The sequence below is a fragment of the Lycium ferocissimum genome, chromosome 3 (genome assembly GCF_029784015.1).
Source record: "Lycium ferocissimum isolate CSIRO_LF1 chromosome 3, AGI_CSIRO_Lferr_CH_V1, whole genome shotgun sequence".
In the NCBI taxonomy this organism is placed as follows: Eukaryota; Viridiplantae; Streptophyta; class Magnoliopsida; order Solanales; family Solanaceae; genus Lycium; species Lycium ferocissimum.
Window position 1 is genome coordinate 4,341,902 of NC_081344.1, and position 22,600 is coordinate 4,364,501.

Sequence of the window (22,600 nt, forward strand, 5' to 3'; positions counted from 1 at the left end):
GTCTCATATCCAAAAATAATCTTGTCCTTGGATTTATGTCGATTAGCTTACGAATAATCCAATGTACAAAAGTACGGGATATAACAGAATCCCATGAAATTTTTGGCTTAATTAGTTACTGATAGCAATCTAAACCATATATTCTCGTTAATGAAACATTGAAAGACAACTCACTCGCGTTGATCAATCAACAGAGCCGACGTCACTCTTTAACGTTATTTGTTGTGTCATACGTTTCTTGTATTCGGTCACACACACTTCGCGCTTTATCTTTCTTCTTAAAGCTGAGTAAAATAAAGAGCTATGTGGGTATATATGAACATCAAGTCGGCAATCTCTTAAATTAAAATTGAAAGTGCATGTTTAATATATCAGCATATATAAATACGAGTATCTTTGTGTCAATTTGTAGAAATGTCCAACTATAAATGATTCTATAATCAAAACTTGCCATAATATATACATGGTGGATTGTACTATTTTAGTATTGTCAAAACTCAAAAGTGGAAAATGTGTGAACAAGTAGAAACCCCTTTCTATATTAGGTAACGATAAAAGAAGAAAATAACCTTTTTCCAAGCAATTTGTAGTGGACCACGAGAAAGAATCCCAAGCTATGGATGTATCGGAGGATCCATTTGCAAAAAACCGATTGCACTATGGCATTAGGTGCAACTTGCAAGGGGTTCATTCATATGTAAGAAGATTATGTTATAAGGTTAAAATTATTTTTTATGTATATAGTAGATATTAAATTTCATTGACTTTCTCATGTATTTACTTATTTATTATTTTGAATCCCCTTAATAAAAATTTTGGCTCAGTTACTGATAGTAGTGTAAACCACTCCTGTTAATTAAACATTTAAGGGCAGCACGCGCTGATCAATCAAGAGAATTGACGTCACTCTTTAACGTTAGTTGTTGTATCATACATTTCTTGCATTATGTCACACACTTCACGCCTCCTCTTTCTGATAGTAGTCTAAACAACTCTTGTTAGTGAAACATTTAAGGGCAACACGCGTTGATCAATCAAGAGAATTGACGTCACTCTTTAACATTATTTGTTGAATGATACGTTTTTTGCATTCTGTCACACACTTCACGCCTCCTCTTTCTTCGTAAAGTAAGATAAAGATCATATATGTCGGTATGAGCCTTTAGTTGGCGATCTTTTTAATTTAAATTTAAAACCATGTTACTTCACGCCTCCTCTTTCTTCATAAAATAAGATAAAGAACATATATGTCGGTATGAGCCTTTAGTTGGCGATTTTTTTAATTTAAATTTAAAACCATGTTTAATACCAACATATATAGTTAAATAAAAAATCTTTGTGCCAATTTGTAGAAATGTTCAAATATAAACGATTCTAAAATCACAAGTTTCGATAATATATGGATGGTGGATTGTACTATTTTAATATTGTCAAAACTCACAAGTTACAAATGTGTGAACAAGTTGAAATCCTTTCCATATTAGGTAATGCTACAAGAAGCAACTAACCTTTTTACAAACAATTTGTAGTGGACCACCAAAATATGAAGTATTAAAATGCCTACTAGCAAGCAGAAAAGTGAAACTGCAAAAGGATCCATATGCAAATAACCAATTTCACTATGGTTGTGTGAGAATTATATATCTCAATATCATTATGGTGCAATGAGATGAATGAGAGCCCTCTATGTTTATTTAAAAGTTTCGAGCTTTGAAATGGAAAAACTCTTAATAGGTAGAGGAGATACAAATTTGAAGTTTATTTATTCTTACAACAACTTCAAGTTAAAGGTTACCTGATGATGTAAAATTTGTAATCTTAAAAACAAGACAAATTACCCGCTACAACATATAAAAGTGACCTAAAAGTGAAGAAACTTCTTACATTGTTGGTATATATTACTTGAGCGCTGAAGAATGATAATTGAGTACACAGTCAAATATTTATAAATATGTAGTAATATTTAATATGTATATAAGGTTTAGGCAAAATTTATTGGGTTGACGTAAGTCCATAAATACAAGGCTAGATTCGCTTCTGTTGGTAGGGAGTAGGGATTAAGGAACACTCTTTTTATAATGGGCACTACACGACACAAATCTAAATTAATCACACTTACCGAATATTAGATGTGGTTATGTTTTTAAAAAAATACACACCACCCTGTGGTCACTGCCAAGTCACACTAGCATGTTACATATTTTCTCACAATAAAATAACAATTTTGCCTAAAAAGATGAGTAAAGCACCATAGACCAGGTCTCTGGGGCCTAGGTTTTGTAAAGTTTTAAGAAAGTAGAGAATCAAGTGCCAAATGTGGGAATTCTATGGGCCCCTTTATTCTTAAACAGTCTCATCCCATGTCTTTATATTTTTTTAACTAATAAACATAACAAAGTGGGTATTTTTAAAACCTTTTTATTTGTCCTAGGTTGGCTTCTCCAGTAAATAAATCAAATTGATTTGCTTCCGTGTTTTTAATTAAATTAATAAGTTGATCATTATCTGTCTCTTGACTTTTTTGAGTTCCTTTTTTCTTATTTACCCTGCTTTCTTTTTGGTTAAAATGATTCAGACTTTTTGTGAAAGCTTAAAAGAAAAAAGAACAGTACTACTTAGCTATACACTATTTATTAAAGGAGAATTTATAATTTTAAGAAACTAATACAGTGTATTGAAAAGTCACTACTTTTTGTTGTAACGTGTACCCATGCTATTTACTTAATAACACTTTGGTCCCTCAGTTATCTAAATTCTAATCTTAGTCCTTATAGCCAAAAACACGTATATTAAGAAACTAACAATACAATGTGAAGTTTATTAAATTATCTCTATATAACAAAAAAAAAAAAAATTCCCTATTGCCTGGAACATGCGCAAGTAGTAATCCTTTTGACATTGGGAATCCAACAATACCAAGTTACTATGTGGCTTTTACAATCATCATTTAAATGTTACTTTAAGTTGTTAGTTTTTGTTTAAGGGTAGATTTCAAAAAATTAGTCAACTTATATCTTAGTTTCCTAAGGTGACACTTATTATGGGATAAACTTTTTTCACTAAGGTGACACTTATTATGGGACGGAGGGAGTAAAACTTAATATATTTCACTTTCAATTAATTAAAACATATACATTTGATCCTTTTTAACCTTAATCTGTTTTTGATATTGCATGTCGTGCCGAGGGTCTATCAGAAACAACCTCTCTCCCCCACAAAGGTACTCCTCCCCACACTTCACTTGTGGGATTACACTGGGTACATTGTTCTTGTTGTTGTTGTTATACACTTGATCCTTTTATATAGGAAATGTGTAATATTTTGACTGCTTTAGAAGTATATTATGCTAGATATCAAGTAACAATATAAGTTTAACATAACACATGTTGTAATTAAACGATGCAACTGTTACTAGTTCTGAAAATTTATGAATATTCACAACCAAAGAGATAAGAGAAATACACACTTCAAGTAATTGAAGGTTAAACGTGCTTAGTTAAATATCACAAGGATTAAAACAAAAATTTATCAATAAATAAAGGACTAAAAGTGCTCTTACCCCTAATCTTTTAGATGCATGTACAAAATGAGTTAGGCAAGATGGAGGTGAAAATTCCACAATTATAAATAGTACTTAGCATATACTTAGGATATAAAATAAAGGGCTAAGATTTCTTTAATTAAGTACTAGTACTATTATTTAATTTCCTATTTGAAAAAAAGTTGTCTTGGATTTCTAATTTTATATTAGGGAATGCACATATACTTTTCTAGAGAGAATAGAATGTGGGTCTTTGCTTCTATTCTCTCCTGAACTTAGATTGAGCCTCAGGTTTTTGCAGCACAACATGCTTTCTGGGTTTTTTATTCCACATATGATGTTGCTGCATGCAAGTTAAATTGATTTCCCCTTTCTTGGTAACACTGTTTTTTATTTTATTTTTTATTTATTTATTTACCTCATTTGACAACCTTAATCCCTAGCATTTTCTTGAATTTGATCTAGGTATTCTGTTTCTTGATTTTTTATTGTTTGAATCTGTTGATGGGTTTTTTGTGATTATTACTGGTAGTGGTAAAATGGGGTTGATTTTGTTGTATAGGGTTCTTAAGGAACAAATGTGTTTTGATGTGAATCATTGGGAAAGATTAGAACTTTAGTTTCTTTGTGTGTTAAATAAGATTGATTTTGTGTAGTGTGATGGGATCTCAAGGGGGTGGGGGTGGTAATGGTGTTGGTGCAACTCAAGCCCAAGAACCAAAGACAAATGCTTTGGCTAGGCAAGGATCATTATATAGTTTAACTCTTGATGAGGTTCAAAATCAATTAGGGGATTTAGGGAAACCATTAAGTAGTATGAATCTTGATGAGCTTCTTAAGACTGTATGGACTGTTGAGGCTAGTCAAGGAATGGGAGGGGGAACGGATTACGAGGCGCACGGTCAGGTTGCTTCGGGTAGTTCTCTACTGCCAGGTGATCTGAGCAAGAAGACTGTTGATCAGGTGTGGCAGGATATTCAACAGGGGCGTAAAAGGGATAATAATAATAATAATAATATCGATAATAGGAAAGCTCACGGGGAGAGGCAGATTACTCTTGGTGAAATGACACTTGAGGATTTTTTGGTTAAGGCTGGAGTGGTTGCTGAGTCAACTCCGGGGAAGAAAAGTTCGGGTTCGGGCTCTGTTTTAGGGGTTGATACAATGGCAATGCCACAACAGAATGTTCAACAACAAGCTCAATGGTCACAATATCAGATCCAGCCAATGCATCAGCTACCACCGGTTTTTATGCCTGGCCATCCGGTTCCACAACCTTTGACTATTGTTCCGAACCCAACGATAGATGCAACTTATCCTGAATCTCAGATGGCGATGTCCCCAACTGCTCTAATGGGCACATTATCGGACACGCAAACACTTGGAAGAAAAAGAGTTGCACCGGGCGATGTGGTTGAGAAGACTGTTGAAAGGAGGCAGAAGAGGATGATTAAGAATAGGGAATCTGCAGCGAGGTCACGAGCAAGGAAGCAGGTGACTTTGAAATATGATTTGCAGTCTTAATATATAGTATATATTGTCTCTATGGCTATTGAAATATTATCTTCCCATCAACAGGCTTACACACATGAACTGGAGAACAAGGTTTCACGGCTCGAAGAGGAGAATGAAAGGCTCAAGAGACAGAAGGTATGTTTTGCAATCACAAACTTTCTCGTCGGTGAATATGGTATTCATTTGCATATCCTTCTAGTGGTTCTTTGGAGTGTGTGGTTATCAGGTGCAGTCAAACCTCTCTATAACAATATTTTATTTGTTGTTTGTTCCGTTATAGAGAACATATAATTTGAAAATAAAATGATTTTTGATCTATGAGTGAAAATTCTCTCTTTCTCATTTTTGGTTTTCTTTTATCTCACCCAGTGTTATCAAAGGCACGCTTTAAGCGCGCTTAAGAACGAGGCTCAAAACATAATATCAAGGCTCTAAAACACATGAAAATGAAAATGATTTTTGATCTTAATATTTTTTATGCATATATGTTATTCATGCTTATTATTATTAATCTTGGGCTAAACATATATATATTTGTATTTTTCTCTCTTTTTCTCATTTTTAGGTTTTCGCTTTTGATAACACTGATCTCACCTACTCATACTAAAAGAAAATGAATTTTAAGAGTCTAGTACTGAATTACTTTTAGCTTTATAACTTTCTTCCTTGTATCATTGCGTTTCATTTTGTAAAACCTTTAGACTATTTTGTTACCATTTTGCTGGGTTGAGTTGCATTAAGGTGCAGTGGAGTGGCTGTCTTATGATTAAAGATCGCTGCTTATCATGTCATGTCCTTCACCATTCATTTTATCCACTTCACAGAAATCATCTAACCAATACAAGACACACCTATTAAGCGTCAAACACAGTCCAAATGATATTTGTCCCAATGTGGGGATAGTATTCAGCTTAAGAACTTAGCTCTTATAATATTCTAAAATCTAGCTTTACTGTATGTTTTCTACTTTTTGGTACACTACTTGCATACGAGGGTTTTCCCAACATTAATAAAATTACTTGCCTTATCAAGAAAGATATTCTGAACTCCACCACTCTAAGGCTAATTCTTAATGTTCTAACAGTTTATGGATTAACTAACGGTTAGGAAAGAGGAATGAATGTTATGATTTATGAGAGGATCATTTTCCTTTGTATTTAAAAAGGGATGGTCATTCGCATTGAAATAAAGGCAGATAGTGTCAATTCTCCATATATGCATCTTCTTTCTTTGTAGGTATCTTAAAATCTTGACCAGGTTATTTCAGATTAAGTGCTGAAAACAAGGGAGTGATCGTGATCTTGTACCATGAACAAAGGACTTATCTCGTCCCATGCTATAGCTTGAGCTAGAATTCTTTTTCTCTCTTCGGATTCCAAATTAAAAAAACAAGCTTTCCTGAATCTAGATTCTAAGACATCATAGTTATCAACAAGCCAAATGCTGTTTTTTTAATTGGTCAGACAAATTAAAAAAATTGGTAAGCCAAATATTATTCCAAATTTTGTCGGCAAGTGTACTCCTATCAGGCTGGCTTAAGGTTTCAGGCTTTGGAGGTAAAGTCAAAGTTTAGTGTAACAGTTATGGAGTCATCTTTGGAAGGATAGAGATGAAGATAGAGAGAGTTGATGAATGAGTTCAGAGAGTTAGAAGATTGGAAGGGGTAAGGGAGCTAGAGGAAAGCAAAGAGGAGGTCAAGCGAGAGATTGCTATGTTGGCGATTGTGCAAGAGACTAGCTGGAGCAGAAGTGGAGCTTATTGTGGCTAAATGAGTGAAATGGTACTACTAAGTTTTTCACATGGTAACGGTAATGAATATGAAGAGGATTTTCATAGAGTACATTGAGGTGGGTGAAAACCAAAAAACCTGACCGAGCCGAAATTTTTGACTTTTTCGGTTTATTCAGTTGGTTCGCACTTCACAGTTAATTTTCTTGTAACTTGGGTTCTTCAGTTTGGTGGTCGGCTTCAAGGGTTTGTTTTTTCGGTTAAGCTCTAAAAAAGCTTTTGGTCCCCTTAGCTTAGCCTTAACCCAAAACCAAATTCTCATTCACGAGATTGAAGAAACCCAAATCCCTTCCCATTTTTTTCACTCTCTGTCTCCCAAATCCCTTTCCATGTGTTTTCACACTGTCTTTAGTTTTCACTACAGTTCATTATTGTTGCTACTGCTTTATGCCTCTGCTGCTGGCCCACCTGTCGTCCTTGCCGATCACCTACTGCCATCATTCAATGCTTGCCATGTTAAGAGCATAAGAGCTCTGGATCAATTTCCTTTTTGATATATAAATGAGCTCTGAAGCAACTTCTACACTGCACAACTGAACATGAGAGAGCTAGCTTAGACAAAGAAGTAAGACTAAGTCGTTGAGTCTATTTGTACTTTAGCTTTTCTTTTTTTGTCTATTTGGTTTTGGAAGTAGCAAACTTAGCTAAATTTTATTGAACAACTCTTGTAACTGATGCATTAGTATCCAAGTAAATTTATTTTTACATGAACCCAAAACCAAAAAAATCAAACCAATTAAACAGAAACGAACATGAAGAATCCGAGCCGAATCGAACCGAATTTACTACGGTTTAATTTGGATTACCAAAGTCTACAAACCGAAAACTGAAAACCGAAACGAACTTCTGCAAAACCGAATCGAACTGATAGATGCCCAACCCTAAAGTATAGAAGTCAATGAGGCGGTGATGAAGGGTAAGGAGGAAGTGAGGGGCAGTTGCGAGATTTTACAATTATTTATACATAGAAGAGAAGTTGAGGGGATTGGAATATTCAAATAGGAGGGGAAACAAGGGAGTGGTTGGAGAGGCCTATGGGAGAAGAGGAGACGAGGGAGGCCATGGGGATGTAAGGTCGTGGAATCGAATGTATTCACATTGCTTTTTCCAGCATTGTTGGAAAGAGAGTTGTTGGAGATCATTGCGGAATTCAAGAAATTGTAGAGTTTGAAAGCAAGCGTAAACGTATCCTTCATACTCAAAGAGGGAGTAATGAGCATCAAGGATTACAGGCTATTAGTAAGGTAGGAAGCATCTATGAGATATGTGTTAGGCTAGACAGTCTCTACTTTCAAATCCATTCCTGGAAGAAAGACGGATATTGGATGAGGTTTTGGTGGCAAATGAAGTGATTGACTGTGGAAAGAAGACATATATGGGATGCAGTTTTACTGGCAAATGAAATGGTGGACTCTAGAAGGAAGAATGAAGAGTCAAGGATCTTACGCAAGTTGTACCTTAAGAAGGCTTGTGATTACATGAATTAAGAAATTATTGACTTCATCTTGACAATGATGGAATTTGGTGACAAATGGAGGAAGTCTCTCTGCTTTTCATTGGCAGTAGTCTTGAACCACTACTAAGCTTTCTGCAAACTTAAGTGTATAATTATCATAAAATTTGCACCTTTTAAACAATATTGAAGGAAAATTCAGGGACATCGGGTTTGGATAGTCTTCTATAAAAAATATTTCTAAAAATAAAATAAAAAATGGCTTGCCCCAGGGTCTTAGTCTAATGGTAAGAACGCAGCACATGATGTGTTGGTTTGGTGCTCATCACAAATTCAAACTTTGTCGCAGACAAAAGTCTGGCATTTAAGTGGGGAATTGAGAGGGACAGGCCCATTATCCACCGAGTTTCAAACCGTGTGCCATTGGTCATCAGAGACTTCTCGGTTATCAAAAAAAATCAAAGACGGGTTTTAGGGTGTCTAGAAAAAAAAAAAGATACACTATTGGTTTAAAACCAGGTTTTGGTGTCGACAATTAAAAAATCAAAGTAATAGGTTTTCACTAAACTAACACAAATGGTTTTTCAAAGACTTGTCGTCAAACTAATTAAACACAGTTTCCCCCAATGTTATTTTCGAAAAAACTTTTATATATAGTAGTTTCCAATAATTAAACCCAATCAAAACCAGACGGCTCCTTAAGTCAAATGGAAGGGTGGGAGCGAAGGTATCGACTCTGAATATATCCTTTCTTTCTTTCAAGAAAGAGGAGGGGAAACTTGACAATCATCCATCTCAATTCTGTCTATGTTCATGCAATCTTGTTACTTTTTGTGGCCATCATGATTTGTCGTTGAGAAAAGATTAAGACTTCCTATTTTAAGTAATGGGTAAAATATGAGCATTATTTGCAAGAGTAACTTCTTTGTAGGCTCATTCATGGCATGAAACTCTTTTCACCAATGACAGAAAATAATTCTGTATCTGTTTCCACACGTGTTTATCCTTTTGGTTTGACTATTAGAATGTTGTTAATAACGTTCAAATTTCATTCCAATCTGGCAAAGAAGAGAAGCAACTGAAGTCACCTATGCTGCTTATATACCATCTTTATCATTCAAGTAGCAGATAGTTGTTGCTTAGTTCTTGATGATATGTTGTCTTTTCAAAATTGGAGAGTATTTGAGACCACCTGGTTGCCTCCATTTCTCGTGTTTATTAGCTGTGAGTTTCATAATCATATAACGTTAATATGGTTTTACTTGCAGGAGATAGAGAAGGTGTTACCAAGTGTTCCACCTCCAGAGCCCAAGTATCAGCTGCGCAGAACAAGCTCTGCCCCCTTCTAACATCCAGTTTCATGTATGAAATGATGAATATGTAGATGCATAGTGTTCGTTATGTGATTGAAATTTATGTTAGCTAGCCATTCTCTGTTCATCTCCTTGTTCTTCGTTAACCTATGGCAGCTCTTGTTGGCTGCCCTTGTGTTTGCCTTGGTTGTCTCTAATTTGCTAGATAAGTTTTTTTCCTTGTATGTACATTTTTATAGTTTTAACCTTGGAATTATGCGGAGGACATAGTTTTGGTAGTTTCCTTTTCAGTTACTGTAAGCATTTCCAGTATGAATGCTTTTTAGACAAGTGAAAACAAAGTTATTGTATGTTTCCAGTTGTATTAAAACGACGGGAGAGGGGTAATCTTCTTCATGGTTCCTTCTAGACTTGAAATCCTCAACTGCTCGAGCGTATGGCTTCCATACTTGGCTCACAATCTCAATTATCTCACTTGTAGAAATTGATTTCAACTTCACTATTTTCATAGATAGACTAACCTGAAGCTTCAATAAGTTGTTTTTTAAGTTCAATTGTAAGGTGTACATGTTCCATGTAGATCAACATCTTTTGTTTACCTTTATGTTGGAACAGGAAGCACTTTTTATTGATACAAATGGGTTAGATACATAATTTGAGGCGAGAATGCATGTTAATTAACTATGGTTAAGTGGTAAAAATTTGTGTACAAACACGCGTCATGCATCTATTGATTTTTAGTGCATGGGAAAGTTCTTACCATTCGTGCGTGTGCGCGCGCTGTTTTAAATAGTGTTAGATTTTTCCGAATAATATTAGCCTTCTAAATGTTGTGCAGAACCTTGAAAATTTATATAGAAGGCTTTTTGGCATCAACAGATTTTTTTTTTTTTTTTTTTTAATATAAGACATGAGCTAGGAAATCTGTAGATACCCATAACATGACGTTTCTTATTCATCTCTGCAGGAAAAATATACCCACACCTAATTTTTATACCAAACTACGTTAATTCACTATGGTTGACTCATGACATAGAGGCGAGAATACATACTAGTTAATCAAAGATTAAGTGATAGAATTTTATGTAATAGATGTGTCTCTATTCATTGGTTTGATGTAAATACTCGCAAGGCAAATACAACAGAATCAGTTTACAACAAGGATATCAATGAGCTGAAAGTAAAATGAGAGGTAGTTTCAGAACATCTCCTTAAATTATATTATGTACTAAAATTACTTTGACGTGATGAAAATATTCTTGGTTAATAATCTCCTTTCCAAAGCCATAATAACCAAACGCATACCCATGAAAGGTAAATAAAACAAAGAATTAGACAAGCAAAGCAAACTGTCTTGCTTTTTTTGGGGTTTCCCACCTGGTGCCCGGTACCCGCATTGGGGCCTGACTAAATCCCGATTCACGCCAGGAAGTCCTAGGGTAAAACACTCCTTAACAAAAGCCACACAGTACCCAGCCTCATAAGGTGAAAATAGATCAAACACATGGCTTAATATCAGTCTTCAAACAACCTCTATACATCAGAATACTTCAGCAAGAAAGTCATTATATTTGGTTTCCTAAAATACTACTAAATCCTAAACACCTCTGATGATCAGCCTTTTTTCAAAGTTTTAATTTCCCCTAGCCTTTTCCAGGTCTGGAAGATCTGCAATTAAGAGACAAAATTAATGTCAAAACTCGGAAAGCACCATCTCCTATCAAATAACTTGCTACTATCTAGCTGAGTACAAACAAACAAGCAAACATGGAACTTTTATCCGCTTTTGCGCAATTAAATAACCAGAATACACGAGAAAATCAACAGCTATATAAATGTCGTTTTGTTAACTTGGAAGAGATTAAAAAAAAAAAAAAAAATCGTCAGGCAGATACTAGTGATCAAGAAAAAGGAAAAAAGACACTATGGCAGAGAAGAAAAGAGATATAGAGGGCCACTAACTTACACACTGGGAGAGACCAAGATTAAAGCTAACGGGTGTTATGTAATCGATATACTTATAGGATCTACGTTTTATTTTGATCCTAAAGTGTCTTTTAGCATTTCACAAAGTGAGGTTTCCCTGTAGGAATAAACAAAAGTTGTCTTTGTTTAGTAACTTGTCCTTGTCCCTCCCATTTTCTCATTTTCTCCTCCTCTGTTTCTCTCCTTTAAAATTTATCCAAACTACGAACCTTGTCCTCCTATACTCATTCCTTTCCTTTATCTCCCTTTCTTCCAGTCTCTCTAACTTCCTTGTCTCTTCACTGTCATTCGAGTATAAAAAGTTGTTCATACTGATGAATTGTAAGAAGAGTTGACTGAAAAAACTTAACATCGCATCTGATGTGTACAACAAATTAAAGCTATATGTGAACTAGTGTCTAGTGCAATCAGATAGGAAAAAACTCACAGAGCATTCCTCCATCATCGCTGCTCTCCTCATCATCTTCTCCGGTGTACTAAAAAAAGATATATTCAAGTCAAATAACTATGATCAAAGTCGTTAACATTATTCGCATAAAATATATTTAACTAGATTAGGGTAGGCCTTACCACAACACCATCATCATCAGAGTCCGCTGCATGGAACAGAAATCTGGATTAGCTCTATGAGTATATTAGGATACAACACATAACTACAACATGAAGCAACTATGTCAATTGTTTTAAAATTTTAAACAAACTAGACCCCCAGGTTTTGGTCTAGTGGTAAGACCACAATGTGCAATGTGCGGGTTAGGCGCACGTCACATGTTCGAATATTGATGTAGGTAAAAATATGGTATTTAAGTGGAGACGGGTAGAGGGGTGGGTTCATTATCCATCGAGTTTCAGACCTTCTACTCCTTTAGTCAGGCATGAAAAGTTTGATTAGAGATAGACAGACTTTTAAAACACTCAACCTGCAGTCCGATTACCAAAAGTTTCCTTTGATCAATCAAATGAAACATATTGCAGAGGAAGTAGAAAGAAAAAGAAAACAAAAGTATTGATAATATTTCATTTGTGACTTAGCTCCTACTCCAAAGCATAAAAAAATAAAAGGGGGAAGGATGGAGATGGAGTTGAGTTACAAATTAACGCGAGATTCAAGAGAAAAACAATAGTAAGATTTGCTGAACAGGAAGGAGGCTTACCGCTTACCACTTACCAGCATTAGGATTCCTAAAATACCTAAATCCTCTAATTTTCTGATAAATTAATTTAAATTTAAGGATGCAAGTGATATGCAGGCAACTCACAATATTCTTCGTCATCTTCATCACACCATTTGTTCCAATCGACCTTGAGGTATGGAGCGGGCTTCTCTTCAGTCTTCAATAATCTTGGCCACCAGCCTTTTTGCTCCTTTTGGATTGAGCAGATGATATTTCTCAACCCAATATTAGTTTTACAGCGCTGCATCAAGAAAGCATTCTATGATATCAACCATGAGAATTTTATAACCTTCAAACCAAAATCTAAATGAAGAAATGTACAGTTCAAATGTAACATTGCTTTAATAGAATAAACTTTTCACATCTCATATAAAGGGAGCAAGGCAGTATCCTATTATTCAAGCAAAAAGTAACAGAAAGATTCTTTAAGTCATGACAAGCCAGACATAAACAGCCTCAATGACATATCTCAACTAGGAAATGCAATATCCAACTATCATAGAGAAAAGAAACCAAGAATAAGACCTCTCCATATATCCGACAAAAGCTAATTCTCTTGCCATTCCCTACTTTCAATCTTACCTTGTTTTGAAATTCCTCACAATATTTTCTGATCATGTTCCATACAACAACACCTTAGCCCCTCCCACTGCTCTAATATCCCAATGTCCAACTTTACCATACAATATCTTGCCTAAACTTGACTAATCTGATAGTTGGTATTGTTCCCATTTTGCACTCACTTAATAGCCACTTGACATTCATAAGCGTGCGCAAACTAGTATTGTGATGGTTTAGGCAAAATAGGTCAGGTACCAATTTTAGAAAAATAAAAGATACTGTGCAAGTTGGCCATAAGGTACATACACTAGGTTGCATATCCCTTTCAACTTGATAACTGCTAGAATCACCAAGTATAAAGGAACAGATTAATAATCACGAGCGGCGTGCTTACATATGCTGCATTCTAATCTATCATCAAGACAGAGTAAAATTAAAAAAAAAAAAAAAAAAATCTCGCTATTTAATAGATAAAATGGGTAGAGCATATGTATACTAAGCACTGTTCTAGGTTAATTGTATAAATTCACTTCCAAAAGCATATAACATTTAAATGCAAAACATAACTACCTACATGATACCAAGTTACCAAACTCTAGAATAAAGTATACAAGCAAAGACAATTCAAAGTCACAAACGTAGGCCAGTGGGTGCACGATCTTATACACACACTTCGTAAAAGTGTGACAATTTTTTATATCCATTTATATAGTTCAAACCCAAGGCAGAGGGCAGATCCACCTCTAGTCATGAACCATCGCAAAAAAGGTGTTACAACAGCTGTGATTTGTGAAACCCATTAGAAATCACAGCAATAAACTATGCATCCTGATTCAAAACTGCTATAACCCTTTTCATCAAAACAACACCTCAATCCCAGACTAGTTATCGTCTGCTATATGAATCCTCAATATATGTCCCAATCCATTTGTATCATCTTATTTCAATACTCAATAACATTCCCATTGACTGGATCTTTCACACAGACCAAGAACAATGACAGAGAGTCATAGGGAATTCAGCATAAAAAGTATATATACTTGTTGTTACACGAGTACAAAGAACTCGTTGAAACCTCGCTACTGGATTGAGGAGAGGCAAGAAAGTTGAGCTATACTTCCTTCCTTCCCAGTGGTTGACTGTTTTTTCTTCCTTTTCCCATACTAAAGGATCAAAGAAGAGATCGCCAGTGCAACAATAAAAGTAGTCATCAGGTTCAAGCTGCGAAAACAACCTCTTGTAAAAATGCAAAGTAAGGCTACATACATAAAGATCCAATCTTGTCCAGCCCTTTCCCGGACCCCACCCATGGTGAGAGCTTAGTGCACCGGACTGCCCTTACTCAATAATTTGGGGTTCTCCTAACATTTGAAGTTTTCCATAAGTTTTAATAACATACAAATTCCTAAACACACTTAAATTTTTTATTAGAAACATCTAGCAAATACCGGACCTAATGTGAACGTACCAACAACACTTTTCATCAAACTCAACATAATTGCTACATTTTATACCCTTTTCAATAATTTAGGGTTTTTCTAATATCTCTACAATTTTCACTTACATACAAACCCCTAAACAAACTACTCCTTCGAAACACCGAACTTGACGTATACACCAACAAACCTTTTCATCAACCAATATACAACAACATACCCAGTGTAATCCCACAAGTGGGGTCTTGGGAGGGCGGTGTGTACACAGCCTTACCCCGACCATGTGAGGGTAGGGAAGTTGTTTCCGATAGACCTCGACTCAAGTAACGCATATAAAAAAACAGTACAAAAAGGAAATATATAGTGAGGAAGCGATGAAGAAAATATTGTAAAAAAGAACAATAGCAACAATAATGAAACGATAACTGAAACAAAGCAAACCACAGGTGGTACTAAAAATAAAAAAAATAAGTAAGAGAGTAATAACAATAGTACTAATAAGCGAAACTAGATAACACTCGACTACCTACTAACCTTCTATCCTAATCTCGACCTCCAAATCCTCCTATCTAAGGTCATGTCTTCGGTAAGCTACATGTGCGCCATGGCTATACTTTGTACCCTTGTCAATAATTTATGGTTTCTCTAACATCTCCATATTTTCCACTTAAATACAAATCCCTAAACAAACTACTCCTAGCAAACACCGAACTTAACATAAACACCTTCCCATCAAACTCAACAAATTTGCCACAGATCAACAAATAAACGAAAACCCAAAAACAAAAAAAGACTTTGCAGAAAATAGCAAGAAAAATAGAGGGTTACCTCAGGGGAAATATTCCCATAGAGTTGGAGAGTAACGGAGAAGGGATCGCCATGAACACCAACAGCAGAGAAATTAAAAACACCATTTGGCTCACATTTCAACGATACGTCTTTAGCATCAGGCAATGATATGGTTAAGTAAACTTTCTCCGATCGTTGAGCCCAAAGAACTTCTGGATGACGACTGCACATTTTTTTTTTTTTTCAAAATTTTCACCTTAAGTAATACAACTGAGAAATCAGAAACAAGAAAATTGTTTGCAGATAATAAATTTTGTTCAAATGGGTACCTCATTTTTGGAGAAGGTTTGTGTCGTTCACTGTATCAGTTTGATGTCCACTAGCAGTTCATAGTTGTCGCTTTACTTCTTTTGACTAGTTTCCTCGGGGTCGTGTGGCAAGTCTAAGGACCCGTTTGGCCAGGAGTTTTTTCGGAAAATTATTTCTGTTTGTTTGAAAATCAATGATTGGCTAGTTGTATTTGAAATTTGAAAAAAATCTTTAACTCTTAATTAGAAATAATTTATATATATTAATAAAATTCAAGTAAAGAATAAAATAGAAACTTTAAAAAAATTTAGTAGGCGTTTGGCCATAGATATCAAAAACAAATTCACTTTTTTTGGAATTTTTTAAGTTGGAGTTGGAGTTGGGGCGGTGGTGAGGGGTAGTGGGTGGTGGTTGGGGTGGGTTTTTTGAAATTATAGTTTTTGGTGAAATGTAGTTGCAAAAAGTGAAAAAAGTGATTTTTTTTTGAAAAACAAGTTTTTTTGAGTGTTTGGTATTACGGAATACAACTTCAAATCGTATTCGGAATATTTACACATTAATGAACCACGGGAAAAATCCAAACAAAAGAGTGATGAAAAAAATTCGGTTGTTTGAAAAAGTGAATAATTTTGAAATTGAAAAACACAAAATTCGCACTTTCGGTACTTAAACGACCAAATATTTGTTGCAAAAACTATGACCAAACACAAGTCCAAGTCCAAGTCCAACTTTAAAATTTCAAATAAAGTGAAAAATATTTTTCATGGCCAAACGCTTAAATAATTCCTTTTTATAGTCTGTACTACTTATAGCCAAATGTTAATTCATTATTATGTTTAAAAGCTATATTAAAAATAAAAAATTGTATTACTCATTCTCGATTTATGTGATGCATTTTAATTGGATATGAATCTTATTTTAAATTTTTTTTGTGAAATTGCTGATCTAAAATAAGTCATAAATATTATTAATAGGTGTAAATATTTCCTGTTTTGTAAAACGTTTTTCCTGAGCGGAGAGTTTATTAAAAATAATCTCTATACCACATGAAGGTAAGAATAAGATCTGCGTACACCACACATTCCTCATATCCCACTGGTGGAATCGCATTAGTTGTGTTGTTGTTGTTCTATATTAGATAAAGCAAATTTAAAAAATGATTGTTATTTGTACTAGGTAAAAGGTTTTAATTTGTCCTTATACTTTGAAATTTTTTAACTTTTCCCTCCATTAAAAATTGGGTTCAGTCATGTCTCATGTATGATTGAAGTGCATGCAAAAATGTCTTTATGACTGAAATTCAATCACATGTGTGACCTACCAAGTTGAGACAAAATTTATCTGTTAAATATGAAATTTTACAACTTCAATTCCTCATATCTGAAATTATTTCGAAATTGCAAAATTTTATAAACTTAGGACATGGCTTAAATAGTCGCTCCAAAATCGGTTATTTGTGCACTAACACGAATTGCCCTTCTTTTGGGGTGCCCTTCTTTTGGTACTTTGAAATTTTAAATTTTCATATTTAAAATCCATGGGTTCGGGATTAAACCTTTCGCGCAATCAAAATTTAAAAAAATCCGTAAGGCGAGTTTAAGATTCAAACCTCCACTTGTGAAGGAATTAAAATTTTAAAAAAATTCGCAAGGCAGATAATTCCTTAAGTTTATGCAAGATAAAGGTTTGCCCGTTAAAAGTATGCCCCCGCAAAAACTTGTAAAAGGAATTAACAAAGTTATGTCGGACATATCTTTATGCCGTACTTTTATAAGGCATGAGTATGCGTGATAAATTTGGTAATTTCTTAACGTAACGGACAACGCGCGAAAATAACTTTGTAATTTTTTTTAATTTATTATGCGGGGTTCGAACATAAAATCTTATGATTTAAAAAGTATCCAATTCGCAATCGAAGGCAAAAATTAAGGCATGATAATATAGGGATATAATTTAAAGACCACAAATATGAGGGGCAAAATTTAAAGACCACCCCAAAAGAAGGGCAATCCGCGCAAAAAATTGCTAACACAATTATGTGAAAAGATTGGACCTTACATGGGCCAGGCCCATTAAATCTCATAAGCCCAATTGCCTCCCTAGTGATGTTGTAGCAGCAATTAGAAGACAGAGCAAACAAAGACCAAATTTTAGTTGCTTTTTTGTTCTCTTGAGAAACCCTAAAACCTTCAAAAAGCTTCAATGGCGGTAAGTACTCTGAACTCATTCTTCAAATAACTACTCTCGCATTTATCATATTATGCTGTTGCTTTGTTCTTCTACCAATGCTTCGTATGTTAAACCAAAAATAAAAATAAAAATTGCAATCGCCTTTCAATTGTGCTCACAGTAGTTTTCCTCTTTCTTCAAGCCCTAAGAAAACAAGTAAATATAGTTAATGTAAATTAAAAATCAGAAGTAATATATCTGTTGTGTATTCCAGAGCTATTTCAGGTACCTTACTATAAAAAAATATTTTTGCTGCTCAATAATTGCATTATTAGTCCCTCCGTCCCAAAATAAGTGTCACCTTAGGAATTCAAGACAAAAATTGGCAAGTGTTCCAACTATGTCCTTAGCATTAAAGAAGTAGTGCTCTTTAATATTGTTCAATTCTCAAAAAACATCTAATAAATATGGCTAGTTTAGTAAGCTCTACATTATAGTTATTGATTTCTTAATGGGCTGTGATTTTTGCTAAGATGACACTTATTTTGGGATGGAGGGAGTACTTCTTACTGTTGTTCTGGATGATAAGCATGTGATATATGTTACGAGTCTTGGATATTTTATGTCCGGAAAATCGTACACTCTATTGTTCCAAAATGCTTACTCCCTCCGTCCCATTTTAATCGGCTTTAGCTCTTTTCACGCCTATTAAGAAAAAAAAATGAATACAAGGTATATTTTACTATGTTACCCCTACTTAGTAGATGTTTTTGGAGAATTGAGTAGTCTTAAAAGAACTACCACTATAATGTTAAGGGTATAAACAATCGCCAACTTTAGTCTAGAATTCCTGTGACAATTATTTTGGGACAATATGTTGAGCTAAAGCGACAGTTAAAATGGGAGTGATGGAGTAATATTTTCGTACTGGGATTCAAATTGAACTAACTTAACCAACACTCCTGAAGGTACTCTTTTTCATCAATTTGATATGAGGTTAGTACTTTGGGTTTGTTTCTAAATATCTAAATTCTAATTTTGGAATAAATGAATTAATCTAATCCGAGGTTGGCTTAAAGAGTTTGTCAAATTGACTAGCAGATCTACCAAACAAATTGTTTCAGCATATTTCATAGGTTTGGTACTGAGAATCATCTGAAGAACATTCAGGCATTTTTACCCGCAAGGGTGGCACAGTTGGTTGAGCATGAGGCTTTCATAATGGAGGTCTCAAGTTCGAAACCCCTTGCCTACGACAGCAGGGGATTTGCCTTCTGGGTCGAGCTCGTCGCACCGGGCTTGCCTAGTGTGGGTTACCTCTCCTGTGTGGTTTGCGAGCTATTGCACAGGAGCTGGGTTTACCCTGTGCGCACCCGAGGGGTAGCGGCTGCGGGTTCCCATGTCATCAAAAAAAAAAAAAAAAAAAAAAAAACATTCAGGCATTTTCATCCTTTTTTCTTTTTGCTGTGACTGTACAAAGTCTATTACTAAAGTTTGTATCTTGGCTTTATTAATCATCACTGTGTTGTACTATTTACTCATTATGTGTGAATGGGAATAAAAGTAGAGTATCATACTGTATTTAGAAACTTTGGGATCTGATTCTGAAGAGCTTTTAATATGTGTTATTGCAGACCGTACCAGTTAATCCAAAGCCTTTTCTGAACAATTTGACTGGAAAGCCTGTGATGGTAAAGCTAAAGTGGGGAATGGAATACAAAGGTAGTCTGCTTCTCGGACTCGCTGATTTCTCATATTATGTTCTTCATTAAGGTTTTTGAGAATAAGATTTGTGCAGACATTGTTTAACTAAGCTCCTTTTTTCTGTCTTTTCTTTTTCAAGGGTATCTGGTCTCTGTGGATTCATACATGAACCTGCAGGTACTACTGTTTATTTGAGTTTATTCCATCTCAAATTGTCTCTAAGAATATTATGATTAAGTGGATGTATGTGCATGTATGTCCTTGTGATATGCTTAACTCTTTATTATGAACCATTTACTGTGATCCATCAGGGGTTTGAATAGTTAACTAGATCACAACATTTATTATGCTGTATTTAGATTCTCCTTTTGCAAACAGGTTGAAAAGAATTTTTCCAAAAATCAAACTCTGTTAGTCCAATTCTTGTCAACTTTTCAATAGTTTGGGACATTTTTTTTTTGCTTTTGTCTGTTTGTGGTTGGGGGTGGGGAGGGACTGTATTCAGTAAATCACAGCTGTCTTCACTAAAAAGTAGCATTAAGTTTTCTTGCAATTATGTAGATTGATCAGAGATAACGCAGAAGACAAAAGGAAAAGTACAGTACTAACAACGGAATAGTTGTCAAATTTAGAGTTGTGTTTTATAAATGGCTTTACAGCTAAAATCAGAAATATAACGAGCAGAAAGACAAAGCATTTTACATTCATTATCCGAAGAAGTTATTGTGAGCTCCCAGTAACCTGCGTTTTCTAAAAAATTCTGTGTCCGTGCATGTTTCTACGTGTAATTTAATGGAATCGTGTTATTCTTTTTGCAGCTTGCAAATGCAGAAGAATACATTGATGGAGTAAGCTCTGGCTCTCTCGGAGAGATCCTGATTAGGTACCTTCATGGCTTCATCTTCTGATCTTGATGTTTGAACTGTCTTTGATATTCATGCAACAGCTGAACATAATATTCATACTGTCATCATATTCTGGATGACAGTTTCTGTTAATGTTTTACCCACCACTTGGTTTATTTTCGGATGTAGAAATATGCACACTTCTCTTTGTCTGGCATCTTTCGACGAGTTGCATGACTCGTGTTGGAAATCATGAATTATTAATATTCAACCAGCATGACTTAAGTGTTTACTGTACTCTATTTTCTCTGCTACCCTAGTGATATGTGTGAATACTTGGACATTCATAGCATTTCGAAAGAGTCTCTTGTTGCTAACTAATACAATCCTTACCCTCGCACTTGGTTTGCATGTTCCATCTTCCTCGTAATACCATTCTCTAATTGGATCACTTGCATCTTTTCCTTTTAGCGGATGACTAGGATAACTAACCTGGACCATAGAAAAGTTGCCTCCTCGTTTTCATTTTTTTATTTGAGATTTTCAATTCTTGTAAAAAAGAGTGCCTTAAATATTTCTTGGTTTTTAAGGAGTGCTATAGTCATTTTTTAGCTCTTTTACAAATTTACTTGTTACATTGTTTTTAATCAATTGTACCATGGAAAATCACTAATTCACTTCTTGGTGGTCTTTTCATATACTTATATATTTATCTGTAAAAGCATCTGCGGTTGATATAGCTGCTCCCTAACGGAAAAACCATGTAACCGCTCTTTGTTAATGTTGGTGGTTTTGCATTCGCAGATGTAATAATGTCCTGTATCTCCGTGGTGTACCTGAAGATGAAGAACTAGAAGATGCTGACCGCGAATAGAAAGTGTGTTGTATTATTAGCGTCATGGTTCTGCCATTGCAATCGAATTTATGGTACATGGATCATGATTGGAACGACATATTCGTCTCCTTGAATGTAGTATCGATTATGTGTTGCTGCTATTGAATATATATTCTGATGGATAATTGGGGATGTTACGGGTTACCTTAATGATTTACCGGAGCAAATTGGACTAGCTATGACTAGAAAGCTATATGATCTCTAGGTTGAGTTTATTTTTGTTAACTACAAGCTTCAACCCGTATCATTTAGACAAAAGTTGGTTAGACATAAATAAATCTTTACTATATGGCAATCTAACAACAATAAGCTTGACTTCAAACTTCGTTTGTGTAATTAAACTTGTGAATGTGTAGGCTTATTAGAATGTCACATGGTTTAATTTTAAATTGCAACTAAAATAATTGTAATGGCAAAAAATATGGATATTGCTGTTTGTGAATATTATAAAACCTGTCGAAATAATTTCTTCTTCGATGTACTCCTAGTTATTGCCATAAAGAGATCCTAGAATGATCACGTTTTTCTAGTTCACGATAATATCTAAGATATTTTTGTACTGTTTTTTATTATTATTCAAATTGTAAGTGTCCATAAGCGATTACCCAATTGATTTAAATAATACATAAATCATTCCTAAGTAGCTTCTTAGAGGAACAGAAAACTCAACCAGGTAACCTATTATGCAGTGCAACTTTTTTGTGGCTTAAAGTATAAATGATCTCCAAGCTAACCCGGTGCACAAAGCATCCCGCATTAGCAGGATTTGAAGGAAAACATCACAGGGTGTGATGTCGCTACCCCTTTTTTTTTTTTTTTTTTTTTTAAAAAAAGGAGGGATGCAACACGAGGGCTTCGGGTCACTCATCCTAGTACTATTCTCACCCAAGCTTACAACTAATGCAAGCATCAGTGGCTGCTTCCACTGCTCGAACTGGTGACTTATAGGTCACACTAAGATAACTTTATTGTTGCTCCTACGCTCCCCATTGTATAAGTGATCTCTACGAAAATAAAAAATCAATATAGATAAGTATAATCGGTTGGTTGCATTTTTAAGGTAAAAAAAGGGACCAAACAAAACATTGTCATTTGTTTGTTAAAGACATTTAAATTCCAAA

General features: G+C 34.9%; 3 protein-coding genes across 4 annotated transcripts; 2 read left to right on the plus strand and 1 right to left on the minus strand.

Moving 5' to 3' along the window:
* Nucleotides 1-3,665: 3,665 nt before the first annotated feature.
* Nucleotides 3,666-9,888, plus strand: LOC132049357 (ABSCISIC ACID-INSENSITIVE 5-like protein 2). The gene is made up of 3 exons (XM_059440115.1): nucleotides 3,666-5,035; nucleotides 5,120-5,191; nucleotides 9,566-9,888. Exons 1-3 carry the CDS (start codon nucleotides 4,202-4,204, stop codon nucleotides 9,644-9,646), a joined length of 987 nt encoding a protein of 328 aa, XP_059296098.1. The 5' UTR covers nucleotides 3,666-4,201; the 3' UTR covers nucleotides 9,647-9,888.
* A 1,197-nt stretch (nucleotides 9,889-11,085) lies between these two features.
* On the minus strand, nucleotides 11,086-15,959 carry LOC132049358 (co-chaperone protein p23-2). 2 transcript variants are annotated; one of them, XM_059440117.1, is made up of 6 exons: nucleotides 15,887-15,959; nucleotides 15,597-15,780; nucleotides 12,856-13,012; nucleotides 12,167-12,192; nucleotides 12,024-12,072; nucleotides 11,086-11,278 (listed from the first exon to the last, which is right to left on the minus strand). In XM_059440117.1, exons 1-6 carry the CDS (start codon nucleotides 15,889-15,891, stop codon nucleotides 11,244-11,246), a joined length of 456 nt encoding a protein of 151 aa, XP_059296100.1. In that variant the 5' UTR covers nucleotides 15,892-15,959; the 3' UTR covers nucleotides 11,086-11,243. The 2 variants fall into 2 exon arrangements, with proteins under 2 accessions (XP_059296100.1, XP_059296099.1); XM_059440116.1 differs by lacking the exon at nucleotides 15,887-15,959 and having other exon boundaries at nucleotides 15,597-15,803.
* Nucleotides 15,960-17,938: 1,979 nt separating this feature from the next.
* Nucleotides 17,939-21,704, plus strand: LOC132049360 (probable small nuclear ribonucleoprotein F). The gene is made up of 5 exons (XM_059440118.1): nucleotides 17,939-18,074; nucleotides 19,670-19,757; nucleotides 19,879-19,916; nucleotides 20,558-20,622; nucleotides 21,389-21,704. Exons 1-5 carry the CDS (start codon nucleotides 18,069-18,071, stop codon nucleotides 21,456-21,458), a joined length of 267 nt encoding a protein of 88 aa, XP_059296101.1. The 5' UTR covers nucleotides 17,939-18,068; the 3' UTR covers nucleotides 21,459-21,704.
* Nucleotides 21,705-22,600: the final 896 nt, after the last annotated feature.